General features: G+C 49.5%; 7 protein-coding genes across 7 annotated transcripts; 3 read left to right on the top strand and 4 right to left on the bottom strand.

Moving 5' to 3' along the window:
* The first annotated feature begins 148 nt into the window (after nt 1-148).
* Nucleotides 149-1,826, top strand: B0J16DRAFT_35950 (acyl-CoA dehydrogenase/oxidase). The gene is made up of 3 exons (XM_046129655.1): nt 149-381; nt 440-1,621; nt 1,675-1,826. Exons 1-3 carry the CDS (start codon nt 269-271, stop codon nt 1,718-1,720), a joined length of 1,341 nt encoding a protein of 446 aa, XP_045989817.1. The 5' UTR covers nt 149-268; the 3' UTR covers nt 1,721-1,826.
* A 951-nt stretch (nt 1,827-2,777) lies between these two features.
* B0J16DRAFT_35935 (uncharacterized protein) lies at nt 2,778-6,211 on the bottom strand. The gene is made up of 4 exons (XM_046129650.1): nt 5,609-6,211; nt 5,276-5,542; nt 4,244-5,227; nt 2,778-4,191 (listed from the first exon to the last, which is right to left on the bottom strand). The coding sequence occupies exons 1-4, from the start codon at nt 6,039-6,041 to the stop codon at nt 2,840-2,842; spliced, it is 3,036 nt and encodes a 1,011-aa protein (XP_045989816.1). The 5' UTR covers nt 6,042-6,211; the 3' UTR covers nt 2,778-2,839.
* Nucleotides 6,212-8,386: 2,175 nt separating this feature from the next.
* Nucleotides 8,387-9,907, bottom strand: B0J16DRAFT_378616 (Mdm33 family-domain-containing protein; the record flags this gene model as incomplete). The annotated part of the gene is made up of 1 exon (XM_046130932.1): nt 8,387-9,907. One exon carries the CDS (start codon nt 9,905-9,907, stop codon nt 8,387-8,389), a length of 1,521 nt encoding a protein of 506 aa, XP_045989815.1.
* A 557-nt stretch (nt 9,908-10,464) lies between these two features.
* Nucleotides 10,465-11,648, top strand: B0J16DRAFT_35915 (HAD-like domain-containing protein). Its single transcript, XM_046129630.1, has 3 exons — nt 10,465-11,144; nt 11,192-11,334; nt 11,387-11,648. The coding sequence occupies exons 1-3, from the start codon at nt 10,669-10,671 to the stop codon at nt 11,521-11,523; spliced, it is 756 nt and encodes a 251-aa protein (XP_045989814.1). The 5' UTR covers nt 10,465-10,668; the 3' UTR covers nt 11,524-11,648.
* A 38-nt stretch (nt 11,649-11,686) lies between these two features.
* B0J16DRAFT_297700 (major facilitator superfamily domain-containing protein) lies at nt 11,687-13,417 on the bottom strand. The gene is made up of 2 exons (XM_046124470.1): nt 12,914-13,417; nt 11,687-12,865 (listed from the first exon to the last, which is right to left on the bottom strand). The coding sequence occupies exons 1-2, from the start codon at nt 13,300-13,302 to the stop codon at nt 11,773-11,775; spliced, it is 1,482 nt and encodes a 493-aa protein (XP_045989813.1). The 5' UTR covers nt 13,303-13,417; the 3' UTR covers nt 11,687-11,772.
* A 583-nt stretch (nt 13,418-14,000) lies between these two features.
* Nucleotides 14,001-14,674, top strand: B0J16DRAFT_35905 (uncharacterized protein). Its single transcript, XM_046129621.1, has 2 exons — nt 14,001-14,507; nt 14,564-14,674. The coding sequence occupies exons 1-2, from the start codon at nt 14,197-14,199 to the stop codon at nt 14,661-14,663; spliced, it is 411 nt and encodes a 136-aa protein (XP_045989812.1). The 5' UTR covers nt 14,001-14,196; the 3' UTR covers nt 14,664-14,674.
* Nucleotides 14,601-16,177, bottom strand: B0J16DRAFT_35902 (glycosyltransferase). The gene is made up of 3 exons (XM_046129618.1): nt 15,937-16,177; nt 15,637-15,881; nt 14,601-15,587 (listed from the first exon to the last, which is right to left on the bottom strand). The coding sequence occupies exons 1-3, from the start codon at nt 16,085-16,087 to the stop codon at nt 14,685-14,687; spliced, it is 1,299 nt and encodes a 432-aa protein (XP_045989811.1). The 5' UTR covers nt 16,088-16,177; the 3' UTR covers nt 14,601-14,684.

Genomic DNA, 16,177 nt, shown 5'->3' with positions numbered 1-16,177 from the left:
ATACTTCTAGGGGCGAAGGATGATTAGTATATACCCGAGGTTTTATAATTGACATGGTGATTCTTTGATCTCTTTCTCATCTTCATATTTCTCCTTCATATATTGTGTCAAGCTTGTTTTGCTGGGTGATCCTCTGGCTTGTGATCGTCTCTTAGATACCCGCCTCATACCTTGCTCTAACCTAGCCACCCTTCTCTTTCCTCCTACAATCCTCTTACCGCCTACTGTCTGTTCCTCGATACTTCTACTCAACACAACAAATCTCAAAATGTCTTCGTCGTTTACTCGAGTTATGCGCCCTGCGCTGAGGGGAGGACGAGGTCTTACACAGCGCATCACCCCACGAGCCACCGCTCCCCGTTCCATGACAAGAACAAACCTGTAAGCGCAACACAGCCGAATTGCCTATACCACAGTGTTTGCTAACCTTTTGCCTCAGCAACACTGCTCGTCCCCTCTCTACAACAACATCTCGCCGCAATGAACATGTCGACATCTCCGAGATCCCTCCTACACCCATCACCCACCTCTCTGAGCTCGAAACCGCTATGGTTGACACCGTCTCCAAGTTCGCTACAGATGTGATTCTTCCTCGCGCGCGTGACATGGACGAGGCCGAGGAGATGGATCCCGCTATTGTCGAACAGCTGTTTGAGCAAGGTCTCATGGGCATTGAGATTCCTGAGGAGTATGGCGGTGCTGGCATGAACTTCACCGCTGCCATTATCGGTATTGAGGAGCTTGCGCGCGCCGATCCCTCTGTTTCTGTTCTGGTTGATGTGCACAACACTCTCTGCAACACGGCTATTATCAAGCACGGTTCTACTGCTATTAAGAAGAAGTGGCTCCCTCGCCTTGCGACAAACACTGTCGCCTCTTTCTGTCTCTCCGAGCCTGTCTCCGGTTCCGACGCCTTTGCCATGGCCACACGAGCCACTGAGACCGCCGATGGTTTCAAGATCTCCGGCAGCAAGATGTGGATCACAAACTCCAAGGAGGCTGATCTCTTCATTGTCTTCGCTAACCTTGACCCCAGCAAGGGCTACAAGGGTATCACCGCCTTCCTCGTCGAGAAGGGCACCAAGGGATTCTCCATCGCCAAGAAGGAGAAGAAGCTTGGTATCCGTGCCTCAAGCACATGCGTTATCAACTTCGACGATGTCGAAATCCCTAAAGAGAACCTTCTCGGCGAGCGTGGCCAGGGTTACAAGTACGCCATTAGCATCCTCAACGAGGGCCGAATCGGTATTGCCGCTCAAATGACTGGTCTCGCTCTTGGTGCTTTCGACAATGCCGCTCGCTATGTCTGGAATGACCGTAAGCAGTTCGGTTCTCTAGTTGGTGAGTTCCAAGGTATGCAACACCAGCTTGCTCAAGCCTACACCGAGATCACTGCCGCTCGCGCTCTCGTTTACACTGCTGCTCGCAAGAAGGAGGCTGGTGAGGATTTCGTCAAGGACGCTGCTATGGCCAAGCTTTATGCTTCTCAGGTCGCTGGACGTGTCAGTGGATCTGCCATTGAGTGGATGGGCGGCATGGGCTTCGTCCGTGAGGGTCTTGCCGAGAAGTACTTCCGTGACAGCAAGATCGGTGCCATCTATGAGGGTACCAGCAACATCCAGTAAGTCTTGTTCGCAAACAATGTAACGACACCCGTGCTAATTTGTTTCCCAGGCTCAACACTATCGCCAAGCTCCTCCAGAAGGAGTACACCTCGTAAAAGAATTAGAAGACCTAAATCTAGAAGACATGGACAACTAGGTGGAATAAATAAAATATAGGCAAAAAAATAACCAAAACAATTCAATGTCCCTGCTGAACTCATAACTGCATGCAACAGTGATACCCAACACCAAAGCTTTGAGCAGCCAGGGCTAGTTAAATGGATTTCGGGAATTGTATAAACCATAGCAAATTGGAAAACGCTATGAACGTATTGGTGTCTGTCATTTTATCTCTCTCCTGCTTCTATTAACAAGACAACCATTCATATGCTGTTTGTCTAAGCTATTCATCTACCACTGAATACGCTTGCGTCGCTATCGATATGGTTCTAACCATACCATCATACGTTTTACTCATCCACTACCTATATCCTGAATGCTAACCACTATAAACGAGCGAACATGAAAAGGGCTGTCTTATCCTGACGCCCACGTTGGGTTCGCGCACCGACATCACCTGCCCGCAGTGCTCGGCCATCTATTTAACTATCGCTCCTGGGTATCCGATAGACAAGACACTAACCTCATCGCGGCTCCATTGCCTCAATAAAACATTGCAAAATCGTCAATCTCGTGTGCAGTCGTTTAATCGAAATCAGCTGTGTATGAGAAGCCTCGGAACTCCTCTTGCATGGCTTGTGACAAAACTGGTAGCTATGTTAGTACTAGGAAAGGTAATCAAAAGTCTGCGAAACTTACCGGACTGAACTGGAGTCAGAACTGGAGTGACACTAGTGAACTCGGAGTCGAAGTTGCTTGTATCAGTGGCACTCTTAATCTGAGGCATGAAAGGAGGCGGCACTCTCTTGTGGTACATGTCGTCCCAGTTGATGTTGCGGAAGAATGGCTGGCTCATCACCTCCTGGGCATCAGTTGGGCCGCTTCCGAGTCGCTGGTCAGGCTCACGAGTGAGCAGTTTCTGGAGAATTGAGACTGAGTCTCGAGGCATATGGATGGGATACAGAGGCTCGTCGGCAAGAATGGCATCGTAGATTTCGTCCTCATCCTCTCCACGGAAGGGAGACTGCTGAAGAAGCATCTGGTAAATCAACACACCAAATGCCCACCAATCTACGGAACGACCGTACTTCTTGTCCAAAAGAATCTGCTGATTGTTAGCGGAAAGAACCAGACATGAATGAATGCAAGATACATACCTCTGGTGCCATAAACTCAGGTGTACCACAGAAGGTACTTGTTGTCGAGCCATACCACATGTCCTCCTTACACAAACCGTAATCACCAATCTTGACGTGGCCGTCAAGCGAGAGAAGAATGTTGTCAAGTTTCAAATCACGGTAGATAACACCGTTCTCGTGGAAGTACTTGAGCGCCAGGCAGACCTCAGCAGCGTAGAATTGCGCACGCTTAGTACCGAACTGACCTCTCTGAATGTGCAACATCAGATCACCACCACTAACGTACTCCATCACAAAGTACACACGGGTCTCTGTCTGGAAACAAGCATGCAAGTTTGTCAAGAACGGATGTCTGCCTCGGTTGGCAACCAGGAACACACGCTTCTCAGAGCGAATACTCTCGACCTCGTCATTCTCTATAATAAACTCCTTCTTGAGCACTTTGATGGCGTAGAGCTTTCGGGATCGCTTGGTTTCAGCCAGCATGACCTTACCGAAGTTACCCTTACCCAGCACAGCAAGGAAGTTGAAGTGATCCAGACCAATACGCTGGCCAGTTCCCGGATCAGTAGCCAAAGGAGCTGACTGCTTACCGCCAGTTGCCGACTGCTGCTTAGGAGACATGGCTTCTGGTTGTTGGGGCTTATGCGCTGGCACCGAGGGCTGCTGATAAGCAGCTTGTTGCGGCTGCGGCTGCGACTGATGTTGCGGCACTGGAGGTAGCGGTGACTGAGGAGGGGGTTGCTGGGCCGGCTGCTGCTGTACAGGTCGCTGAGCCTGAGCAGCAGGTTGTTGTCCTCCGTAGCCAGGGTTGACGTTAGCATAATCGGCAGGGTTGTACTTGCGTTGCTGGCCACCCGCGCCGTATTGACCTCCTTGAGCATAGGGATCTTCTTGTGGCTGGTCGTAGCCTCCGCTGTAACGTCCGTAATCAGATTGCTGTCGCTGGGCAGCACCAGGTCCACCGGACATAGCCGCGGATGCTGCAGCCGCGGCTTGTGAACTGGAGGAAGTCCGGTCAGGGCCACCAGGTCTTGGTGTAGTCTGGTTCGAGTACATCATCTTGGCAGCCTCTGTCGCCTCTGGAGAGGCTGGTCCTGACTGGTAAGAAGGAGCAGCCGAACTGGAGTAAGAGGGAGCTGGTGAGCTGGTACTCGTAGGGCTAGTCTTTCCAGGTCGTAGTGTCTTTTCCGTAAGTGAAGAAACCTTGGCCTGTCTCTGCTTCTGAGTCCTTATGCCGTCCAGAATCTGGTTGGCAACAGCCATTGACATGCCACAGAAATCAGGGACAAGATGGACACATTGAGCGTGAGCAGTGAGACCACATTCTAAGCAATATTGTTAGCTGCGTGACGAATATATGACCTCGGATATACATACCTGAGCATTTTCTGCAGTTCTTCTTTCCAAAAGGCAAGATGTAACCGCAGTGGCAGCACCAGTTCGCTGTCATGTTGGAATAAGGGTTGAATCTGTGGGGAATACGATGGTTGATCTTTTCCTCGTCGGGATCAGTTTCCGCGTTACTTTTACTGATGCATTTTGTCACCACGCTGGAATAACATTTAGTATGGCAAGTGTACTTGCAGTCCTCACACTGCATGCCTGCCGAGTACTTGAGGAAATCTCCGCAAAGCGCACAGCGCATAATGTTGTAAAACTGATGCTGCACGAACTTGTGGCCGTACATCTCGTGGACTTCCTCCTTTCGTTGACGAACGGCACCCTTTCGACCAAGACCAAGGTCAATGGGGCGGCTGTTGTTGTTAGATTTGTTGAACGTCAACTGAAGTTGGATCTGTCCAGTCGGCTCGAGGTTGAACCATTCTTCAATAGGTCCTGTCTGTACCTGTGGTTGAGGACCAGCAGTTCCGAATGGACCAGAGTCACCTCCCTGCTCACCACCGGCCGATGGAGAGCCTGCTCCGAAAGAGCCTTGAGAAGGACTCATGGGGAATTGTGTAGGGGCCGCACTGGTGTTTCCCATTCTATCGGCAGAAACCCAGCCCGAGCTGTTCATCTCAGCCTCGATCCTCTTGCGACGAATTTCCTCAACAATGTCGGAGATGCGAACCCAGAGCATACCAATGGGCATAGGGTGCTCTCCAGGCTTGTCGTAAACGGTCAACTCAATTTCGTTGGCCTTGTCGACTTCGATGGTATGGAACTCGGCCTCCCAGCGGTCGTTCCTGGACGCTTTCGTGCGAGCCATGACGGTATCCTCAACCTTCACAGCAATAAAGGTCTCGGGACCTCTCGTAAAACGTCCAGTCGCAGCGTGGTCGACATCCTTGATCGCTATCATTCGAATCGAGAGCTGTCCACTGAGGGGCTTTCTGAGATTGGGGGCGTTGATTGAATCATCTAGTTCTTTGTCAGCCTCGCGGTCAACATGCTTCAACGCCAACTTACCATCTTGGGCATCTGCAACGTCCGCGTCGATATGCAGTTCTTCATATCTCTTGAGTGCCTGCTTCAACAGTAGAATCTTCTGCTTGCTTTCAACCTTCCTAGCAGCTGCGTCGGCCTTGCTCTTCCGATCACCCTCCATGGAGTAAAGCTGAACCATCTTCTCAATACCCTTGAGATATTGCTCCTCGACATTGAGCTTGAACTGAATCTGTGACAGCATGAGTTGAATACGGGGGCCCAGATGCGGCGTATCATATTTGATTAAGTCTAAGGTTTGTTAGCCGATATATACAAGAGAGGATATGGAGGGAAAGTGGCATAGCAACAACGAACCTAGTTTGGTGAAGTTGGGACGGGCCTTCGGAATGCCCGATCCACCAGGTCCCGGTGCATAGGGATGACGCGGGGGCATGAGATCGGAGCCGCCCTGTTGGCTGTATTGTCCTGAACCGGAGCCGTATGATCCTCTGTCCCCCGCGGAATTGCTGGAATCCTTTGGTGGTGGTGCGGGAGGGCCACCGGCCTCGTCAGAAGGTCCTCCGAGAGACATGTCTCCAACGCCTTGGTTCACACGGCGCATTTGGATATCACGAAGCTTCTCCTCGAAAAACTGGAGATTGCGGCGGCCATCGCGCATCTGGGAGTCGAGACGGGATCTAACAGCTTCATTGTTTGTCTGTGCCCTCATGGAATTGGCAGCGTTGATGAGGGCCTTCTCCCGCTCTATCTTCTTGTGAATGTTGTGAATCGCGTCATCGTCGTTCATTTTGGCGGCGGGTGCGCGATGCGTTGCGCAGGACGACAAAAGGTTGGAGGGGGGAAAGTCTTAGAAGACAACCGATATCAGGTGAAAGTACCCGGCGACGCCTGGTTAGCAGAGGGCGGGCGGGCGCTTGTAAAATACAGCCGACGACAAGACAGTTGACGTCTTGTGTCGTCAAGTTGGGTACCAATCACACAGCACGACAGATCCTGACTGCGTGTTCTTGTGCGGATAAGTGATAGTGGTAATATTTGTTCGCCTGCGAGCTTCAGGTGGACGAAGCCGAAGCTGGCGAGTGGAGATGTAGAGGAGGGGAGGTTGAGAGGGAGGAAGGGTTTAGGTTATTAAGCCCAGCCGTTGCAGTGGAATGGAGGTGGGAACTGGAAGGTGCGAAGAGTTAACCTAAGGCCGTGGTGGGAGATGTCATCCCGCAGTGAACTGAACAGTGACGGAAGGTACTGCCTGTACAGTACCTGCAATACAGTAGCAGTAGCACCTACCTGAGGAATCGAAATCGGGAGGTTTGGGGGGGAACCTACGGAAGAGGAACTGGATGGAAGGAGGGGGGTAAAACTTGGCGGGGTTTTTCGAAATCCCTAGAGTAGATTAGCGGTAAGCTAAGCGGGCACTTAAGCCAGACAAGTTGGAAAGTCCCATACGATGGAATCCAAAGCAAACAAAATACCTCTGATTAATATTCACAGTGACTATGGCTTTTGAGGTTTGATCTGTCAGGGGCAACAAAGGGGAGGCTAGCTCCAAAGAAACTGCTAGTCAAGGCAAGAGAGAAAGATGATCTGGAAGCCCAATCGTCGGATAGTCAGGTCAGGTCAGGTCCCAAGCTATGCCCAAGCCAAGAGAAAGAGCTTAGACCAGCCCGGTTCTTGAAGTTTGCGGCGGCGTAGCTCTCCAGTTAATGGCGTTAGCCACTATATGCACTGTAGCATGGGCCATACAAGGGTCTGTCAAGCCCAACGGGTAATTCTTGAAACTGGAGTTGCTGTGCGTCGAAAGGATTCAACAAAATCTGAAAGAATTCACGTCATGAAATAGATAAATTCTTTGAATAATTGGTCTACATAGGACTCTAAATGGTAAACGACAACGCGTACAAAGAGGCTGAGCTACAATGAGACAAAGCCAAATGGCTCAAGCAACCCTCTATTACACCTTGAACTTCCATGGTTGGAATGAGGTAGGCACTTTTGTATCTAGGAAGATATCAAATCATGCTCGTCCTACGTGAATTGAGTTTCAGACTTCACCATGAGATACAGTAACTGGTACGTACTTTTATGCATAAACATATAAAGCTTTAACGCCTGTGAAACAGTCTTTTGAAACGGCAAACTCACGAACTTTACATCATGCACAAGTAATCAACCAAAAGTTTCAAGATAAGTACTTAACTGTTGGGAAGACAGGAAATAACAAAAGAAGTAGATGTGTGCGCTTGTTTATTCCCACGGTGCACCGTACCTGAGCCATAGGTTTGCAGGTAGCCAGGTTACACTGGATGTGACTGAGTCCTAAAAATCCATCTTCAAAAGTCCTAGAATTGGATCAGCTCTGAACTGCCCCGCCATCAAACAAACTCCAGTCGACAGGGTGCCAGAATATTGACCTCCGTAAATATAGGAAACGAAATAACTTGGTCATCTTATGCTAGCTTAGACCATCACTTATTACCCTACTTTATTTTGGTGTCCTAAACCATAGAGGACAACTTTTCTGTTACCCACCTATTCAGCTCCGATTAAATCCGCAAGCCAGGAAGCGGTCAAAAGGCTGTATCAGGACCCTTAACTGTTAGTTGCCATTAATCTCAATGTCTGGCAAATCAGGTTTGCAAAGTGCGCTTTTCCTCATCCAAGCTCAAATTAATCGTCAGGGTTATCCTTGAGGGTGGAACGACAAGGGGTTGTTGTTGAAGGGGCAGGTGTCATGATATGGAGTATCTATTCTCTATTAGCTGAGGTTTATTGTAGAGCAGAATACTCTACGTAATGGATGATGTGTCGGCAGTTGAAGTAATCAATTTAAATTGTCATGATATGCATGGCATAACATGCATAAAACTATTGTTCTTGACAGCTCAAATGGTTTAGTGCTGTAATCCTCAACATCATTCTTCTAACTACCAGCCCTACAGGTCATGCAGTAGACCTATATCCGATTGGCCAGAGATAGCTTGCTTGAAGCATCGTCGGTTATCGCTACAAGGCACGTCAGTCAAAGTCGTGCAGTGCAGCTCGTGCCCGATAGCCATCTTTCTCTTTGTAACTATAGGTACAGTTATATTATAATGTACAATGCCTTTAACTTTATGTCTATCTTACATCTTATCATCATCGTCGAACGATTAGCAGCGCAATGCTTCCGGTAAACACAGCACCGGCCAGAGCTCCCTGAAGCGCCAATAACGAAGCATCTTTCATGCGTAGGTTGATTCGTCGCTCGCTGCAGAGATCGTCTGCCTTGGCTTTACACCAGTCTCCCTGAGCCCTCCACCACAAGGGGTCGAGCAGGACATCCTCCCATACTCTTGTTGAAAAGGAATCCGGAATAGGCGCCTCGTTTTCTGGCTCGATGGGAGTCGCAACGGGTACCTCAGTGGTACCTGTCTCTTCAGCCGCGAAGAGACTCTCAGCTGGTACTTGTTCTGTTTCCGCAATCTCAGTAATGGGCTCAACATCTGCCTCCCGGGTTGCCGCAACAGCTGAAGCAAAAGCGGCGGCGGCGGCAGAATGGTTTTGGTTCTCAATGGCAAGCTTGACTTGCTCAAGCTCGCCACGGACCTCTTCAAGCACAGCCTTCTCCTCAGCTACAACACCCTTGACTAATCTCCTTCTCTTCCAGGGCTCAGCAATAAACTGCAGGATGACAAACAGCAAGAAGTTCATGCCCATTAGACCCCATGTTCCCCAGGTACTCGCTTTTCTAATACGGTCGCTCCAAATTTGCTCCTCATGGTAACGCTTCAGGATACCTGCGTTGAGTTGCTGGCTTAAGCGTTGTTCTTCAATCTCGGCCTCTGTCAAGGCTTCTTGGGATGATGCCACCTTGCCCTCAAGGGTGTGATCAGCTCGGTAAAGCTCGGTAAAGCGTTCAAGATCGATTGGTGACCAGCTGTCCTTTCTTGCCAACAATGTTGTGACCTCGCGTTGTGTTGTAGCTCGGCTAGCATTCGACGTCTTGTATTCTTGTCGGGCATTTCGTACCCGGTCATGAGCCTCCGCGAGTGCCTTCTCAAGCTTGGCGTTCTGCTGCTTGATGGTCTCGATGCTAGTGTATCCAGTGATATCGTTGAGTGTCTGTGAAGCGTTCATCGCCCGATATTGTAGCGTACCCATAGCATGGCCGAATCTTTCCTTTAACTCGCTGACACGATGTTGCGCGCGATCACGGAGAACTTGAAGGCTATCCGCAGTCGACTGGGTTTCCTGTGATGGGGCGGCATCATCCGGTTTTGTGGTATCAGCCTTGGCCTCTTCAGTTTTGGCAGGCTCGGGTTTGTCGTCCCTAGGTAAAGGATTCTCGGCAGACGCCTTTACATCCTCCAACTTCGGTCTTTCGGCAGGTGGTTGAAGCTCTTTTAGAATATTAGGCCGAGGTTTGAGGATCGATTGGAGCTCGGCTTCGACATCGCTATTCGTTCTGGAGCTCGCCTCAGGATCTTTCGGTGGTTTTTCTGAAGAATAGAGTCGTGATTGTGGGCCAATGATCCGTATATTGTATCGCATACGTAGCGTTGAGCTTTGGAATACCGAGGCCTCCCAACATGACCTGCCCGGCCTCGTGGTCCGATCGAAACCTAATCGCGCATTGCTCCAGACAAGCCTTGCCGCTGGACGGGCGAACGGCTGCATGACGACCAGAGAAAGCTTTGGTGCGATACAGCAACGGCGTCGTCGTCGTGGGCGGGAGTCCCTGAAGCCTTAAAAATAAATGTTGAGTTGATGGGACGAACGCATGGGCCTGGGCCGAGCCGTTCCATGGAGCTACAGCCGGCTCCGTGCTCGGGCTTTTTCTGCCACCGGGGCAGTACCAGATACAGTCACCGCCTTTATTGTCATTACGCTGGAGTCCTGACTCAGGCTTGTCAGGGTCCTAGGAGCTATGCTTCAGAGCAATTACAGGGAGAAGAAAGTGTGGAGGGGCACTAAATTTCATGGCGTAGTCGGTCAGAGTCATGAGAATGACGACAGTCGCTCCAACTAAAAGCCAAGACGGTTAAAGGATCCATGGAAGACACTGATAACAAGAACTGCGCTGATACTGTAGATTATGCGGTGTTTTCTGCTATGTACAGTACGTGATTTGTATTGTTACTCACTGAACTAGTCAGGATTCCTTAATACTCAATATCCAATCAGCTTGACCAGTAATAGCAGGTGTTTTTTAATTTCTGCTGATCTCTTCTGTTGTCTCTCATGAAAACTTGTGCCCCTCCCCCGCCATTTTATTGCGCTCTGTCATATCTTCCTCCAACAACACGACTCGGTCTTTCTTGAGAAACGACCCAGATACCGGCCATTGATTTAATACGCTGGATCCTACACACTTAATTAAGGACAGGTCAAACTTACAAGTCACAAAACTACACAAATAACACCTCCAAACCGTCATCATGGCTTCTTCCGATACTCCAGCCCTCAAGAACAACCCCAAGTTCATCTTCTTTACCGACTTCGACGGAACTGTCACCACCGCCGATTCTAATGATTACATGACCGACAATCTTGGTTTCGGTGTTGAGCGCCGTCGCCAGCTTAACAAGGATGTTCTCTACGGAAACATGCACTTCCGCGACAGCTTCGTGGAGATGCTTGACAGCATCAAGACTCCTTTCGACGAGTGCGTTGAGATCCTCCTCAAGAACATTAAGCTCGATCCTGGCTTCAAGGAGTTCTACGACTGGGCTCAGCAGAACAACGTTCCTATTGTCATCCTCAGTGGTGGTATGGAGCCTGTCATTCGCGCTCTCTTGGATACTCTCCTCGGTCCCGGCTGGGACATTCAGATCGTGAGCAACGATGTGGTAGCGCGCGAGGGTAAGACTCTCAAGGATGAGGGTGGTTGGAGAATTGAGTTCCATGACGACAGGTATGTCTATGCGTTACTGATATTTGGCCTCATGCTGACCATGATAGTATTCATGGTCATGACAAGTCTATCGAGATCCGCAAGTACTCTTCGCTACCTGACCGACCCACCATGTTCTACGCTGGCGATGGTGTTTCCGATCTTTCTGCTGCCAAGGAGACCGACTTGTTGTTCGCCAAGGCTGATAAGGGTGAGTACAACTACGGCTCCCCAACATGTTGAGATAAATGCTGACTCCTTAGATCTCGTCACCACCTGGTGTGAGAACGAGAACGTTCCCTTCGTCACATTCCGCGACTGGTCTAGCATCTCTCAGACTGTCAAGGACATTGCGGCTGGCACCGTCTCTGTCAAGGATGCTGCCCGTGGACGTATTTAATTGAATTGGTATGATTTATGACATAAAAGAAAGAAATCGGATTGGTATTTATATATACTCAGATAGAGGCATACAGGATAGAGGGTTAGATATACACCATCTACACAGATCATTCATAGATCCTTCATAGATTTTAAATAGAAATGGTCAATCTGGGTTAACCTGCACCGTGTTCCAGCCCCATCGCTCCAACTTGTCATCTTGCTAAGGATCTTGATTCCACTTATGCAGTCCTTCTTCATTTGACCTCTACTCTGTTCTCTTCTCCTCTGTAGGAAGAAAGTACCAACACAGCAACATGACGACGAAAAGGAAAATGGCAATCGGGTGGAGTACAAATGTGCCAACAGCCTGAGCAAGAAGACCAGTAATGAAAGGTGCAACGGCTCCTCCTGCGCTACCACAAGCACTGATTGTCCCAATTCCGCTCAAAGCTTCACGTCGACTCATACCGCGGAGGAAGACCGCTGCAGCGCATGGGTAGATTGGCCCAAGGAAGAGACCAACAATAGAGACAGCAACGGCATTGCCCACGATGTTGGGTACGAACCAAACGAGAAGCTCGAATACCAGTGCGCCTACTGTCAGAGCATAAACGAGCCTCTTCTCGCCAATACGTGAGGCAGGGGCACTCAACAGGAATCGGCCGATGGTAATACCAGCCCAGAAGCCCGCTGTTACATAACCAACTGAAGAAGGGTCGCCATCGCGGTCCTCGATGAGAAAGGAGATGACCCAACCTGAGATGGAAACCTCTGCTCCTTGGTATGCGAAGATGAAAAGAGAACCCAAGAATACGATGCGGAGTTTCATGGCAAGGAACATGCTGTTCATCATTGATTCTCCTGCCTGGTTTGTTTCTCGTTGGCGTGCCGTTGGACTCATCTCCTTTTCGTATGTCCAGAATGCCCAGGTACCCAAGACAGCTGTCACGGCACCGAGAGCACATGTGATTATGTAGTATCGGTTCCATACCGCATTGGCAGCTGTAACGAGTGCAGTGGCGATGAGTGGTCCTATCGTTCCTCCTATTCCGTAAGTACCATGAAGGATACCAAGCATAAAGGTGCCGTTTCGAAGTCCGCCAAAGAAGAGATTACCAATGGCGACATTGACCGAAATGCTGAAGCCGATGAAGAAAAAGCAGAAGACGACAACGACGAAAGGGGCTCCGCAGATAATGGGGATGTAGGCTAGAGTAACCATGGTTTGAGCCAGGCCAAGAAGTCTGGCTCGACCGATCTTAGCCCGCAGGATGTCGAGGAACACAGCCGCGGAGACGAATCCAATGGCTTGTCCTACGAAGATTAGAGACACTGTGCCATATCCAATGCCATAGTATCTTTGACTTGTTAGCTATCGCTATCAAATAGTGGATTAGGGAACTTACTTCTCCATATAGGGAATTAAAGCACCAGCAGCACCATCACTTAATGCATTACCAAGTTGAGCCAAACAACCAAATAGAGCTCTAAAACGATTCATAAAAGGCTCCCAAAAGGTGGGTAGAACTTCGACGACTTCGGTATTGGAGTCAGGGGTATTGGGTCTACTCATCTCCAGGTCATTGCTGGCGTTTACGGAGGAAGCATCTCGTGTCCGATCATCTCGAGCTGGTATGTTATGGAGTTCAAAGGATTCTCTTTGAGTACCGATACGTGTTCTGGGGACTGTCTTTGCAGGAGTTGTTAATGGTCGATAGAGTTCTTCGGTCGGGGAGTTGGCAAGTGCAGATTCAGACTGAACTGCAACAAGGCCCGAGAGCATTGAAGGTTCCATGATGGAATGGATACCGTCCGCAGTTCAATGGATGAATAGAGCGTATGATATGTATTAGGGGTTTACAATATTATGGAAAAGAGCAATGTGGTCGGGATATGGTTGCGCTCCGTTGATATATACACAGGCCAGAGGAGAACTTGACAGGATCATCATAAGATTTGTAATAGATCAATATTTAAGTCACCTGTCCATTCATATTTGCTTCCCGAAACATTCTCTCAATAGTGGAATGTCTTCATCGGGTAGTAAATAGGACGGTGAAGTGAGAGAAAGGAATGATAGTCAAGCCGAGTCCACTTAGACGGGCCAAACGAGGTGAAACAGAACCGACAGACCAATAGCGTAAACTGCCGAATAATTTACCCACGATGTCAGATAGTAACTAGCTTACCCTTGTCCCTGTTGCAGTTAGTTACACAGCAACGTTAAGATGTTGTAAAAGATCCGATTGGGTGAAGATCCCCGATTCATAAGGCTTTGCTGACAAAATGACCACCATCTTAGCTGTTGTGTTCACTTTATGATGATCAAGTTGGTAGTCTTGCTGCTTCGGGTTATTAGTCCAGCAGTGGCGGTTACCATCCTATCCTAGCTTAGAGATCTTAGCGGCCGGTAAAAGTCAAGGTTACTTATGACACGGCATAAATACGAGCAAAGTCTGTGGTAATGGTATCATGAGAAGAGACAAGAGGCCGGAGAATCCAAATGCAGTAATTCCGTTATAGCTTGACACATCTCGGGTAAAGCAATACTCAAAGCTAAAATCTGCAAAGGTTCACATATCGCTATAGCCAGTATCTGCCCCTCCAAAGTAACCCCTCCACATTTTCATCATACCAGAAAAAAAAGTCCAGCAAAAGCTTGTGAAAGTCGTCGAAAGTAAACATCAAGATGGGACGCCCTAAGAGAAACGTTCTTGCCGCTGCGGAGGCTGCTCTGACACCGCCTGATGCTCTCGAGCCTAACCAGTCTCTTGTTCGCGTTGTCAAGCCTGAGGGAAACAATTTGTACACCTGCGAACTCCCCAACACCAAAACCCTGCTCTTGGAACTGGCCCAGCGATTTCGAAACACTATCTGGATCAAGCGCGGCGGTTTTGTCTTGGCTGAGATATATCAAGATAGCAAAGAGGATACCCGAGCAGATGGAGAGATTGTGAATGTTGTCCGAGATGAGAAGGCTTGGCGCAAACAGTCGTACTGGTGAGTTCATGGTCTATTCTGCGTGAAATCAAATACGCTAACTAGATCTATGATAGGCCCAAGGAATTTGTCAAGAAGAGCACATATGACCTGAGCGACTCTGAAGAAGAATCCAACGTCGGCAAAATGCCCCCAAGTGACTCCGAAGATGAGTGAAGCTAGATTCGAGACCCAGATCTATTTGTCCTTCGCTTCAATGTTCCTAGCCTGAGAAGGAGGAACTGCAGACCACGCTGTCCCCCGATACACCAACACGACTGTCGCAAACATCGCACCCACGACGACGCGGGAGCTGAGGTCGGTACTTGGGAAGATATTCCAAGCCCACTCCTGTGCGGCCCAGATAAGCAGCACAATGAAGGGATCCTCTGTGGCTCGCCAGATAAGGTAGGGTGATGCCCACGCGAGATAGGCATAGAATTGGTAGTGGAGCGATCTTGCGAATAGGAGACCGATAACGTTGGCAGAGAGCATTGTCGTCATGACATACTCAGGGGTAACATAGTTGGAGATTCGGAGCTGTTCCTGCAGAGTGAACGGAGACTTGAATCGCAAGAAGGAAGGGACCAAGGCAGAGAGAGGTCGTCCAGTTGGCTGGAGCCATCTCTGAGAAATGAAAATCAGGAGTGCTGTAACATGGCACGCGAGAAGGAATAGAGCAAACTTCTTGCTGAGGAAGGCCTCCTCGCCCAACATGCGCCAATTAACCGTCCATTCAAACTTGAACTCGCGCGACAGCTCAAAGGCTCGAGCCGCATATCCACGACCGTTGTTCATGATAAAGGGAAGGCCAATCACGAACTGCACCTGTGCCATGATCCATGCAAGACGTAGACCGGGCCAGAAACCTCGGCCTAGCAAAAGAAGGACACCAACAGCAGGGAGGACGAGTAGTAGCGACATCTTGGTTCCAAGACCCCAAGTATACGCCAGACACCCGAACGTCCAGTTTCGACGCTGGAAGAAGAAGATGCTGAGCCACAGGAAGAAAACGGCGAAACAGTCGTTGAAGCATCGTAGGACAAAAAGGCTGTGCAATCGTTTCGAGGCGATCAGGAAGACGAACATGTACGGAGGCACCTGAGCGACGTTAGTAAACCGTATCGTAATCAACACTCTTGTGACTTGCCTTGGCTTTCCAATAGCAGAGCATGACCACTGCCAGTGTCGCCATGTACAGCACACCGAAGATCTGTTGTGCGAGGAAGATGTCCTTGCCCTCATCCGTGATATGATACAGTCCCGTGAAAGTGTAGACATGCGCAGCCGGGTACACGAGAGGACCCGTGTCGCCCTTGATCTTGGTATAGTCTCGTTCGCCGGAGATGAATTGTGAAACCTGTTGCATGTATGCCACCCAGTCGATCTCGGTATCTGTGCACAATAAATTAGCTTTGTGTTGGGCTCTGAGGCATCGGGCGCAACGCACATGGGACCTTCCAAATGATCAAACTCGTGCCCACCGCGTCGGCGAGCCAGAGCGCGACGGGAATAAGTTTGGAAAGCGCATGTTGGCCTGTCAGAAGTTCTCTCACGAATCGAGTGCTTTGGGCGACGACGCCAGGCGCTGGTTCTGCCATTTTTTGTCGATTGAGGACGTCGCTCGCCTGTGAAAGGTTGGAAAGGGAAGCTTCATGAGCTTGGGCCTAGGGGTTCATGACAGCTAATCG

This window comes from Fusarium flagelliforme (assembly GCF_020744385.1).
Source record: "Fusarium flagelliforme strain FIESC 12 MPI-CAGE-AA-0113 chromosome Unknown B0J16scaffold_1, whole genome shotgun sequence".
NCBI lineage: Eukaryota > Fungi > Ascomycota > Sordariomycetes > Hypocreales > Nectriaceae > Fusarium > Fusarium flagelliforme.
The sequence above is the reverse complement of the archived record's forward strand: the minus strand, read 5'-3'. Positions and strand labels throughout refer to the sequence as shown.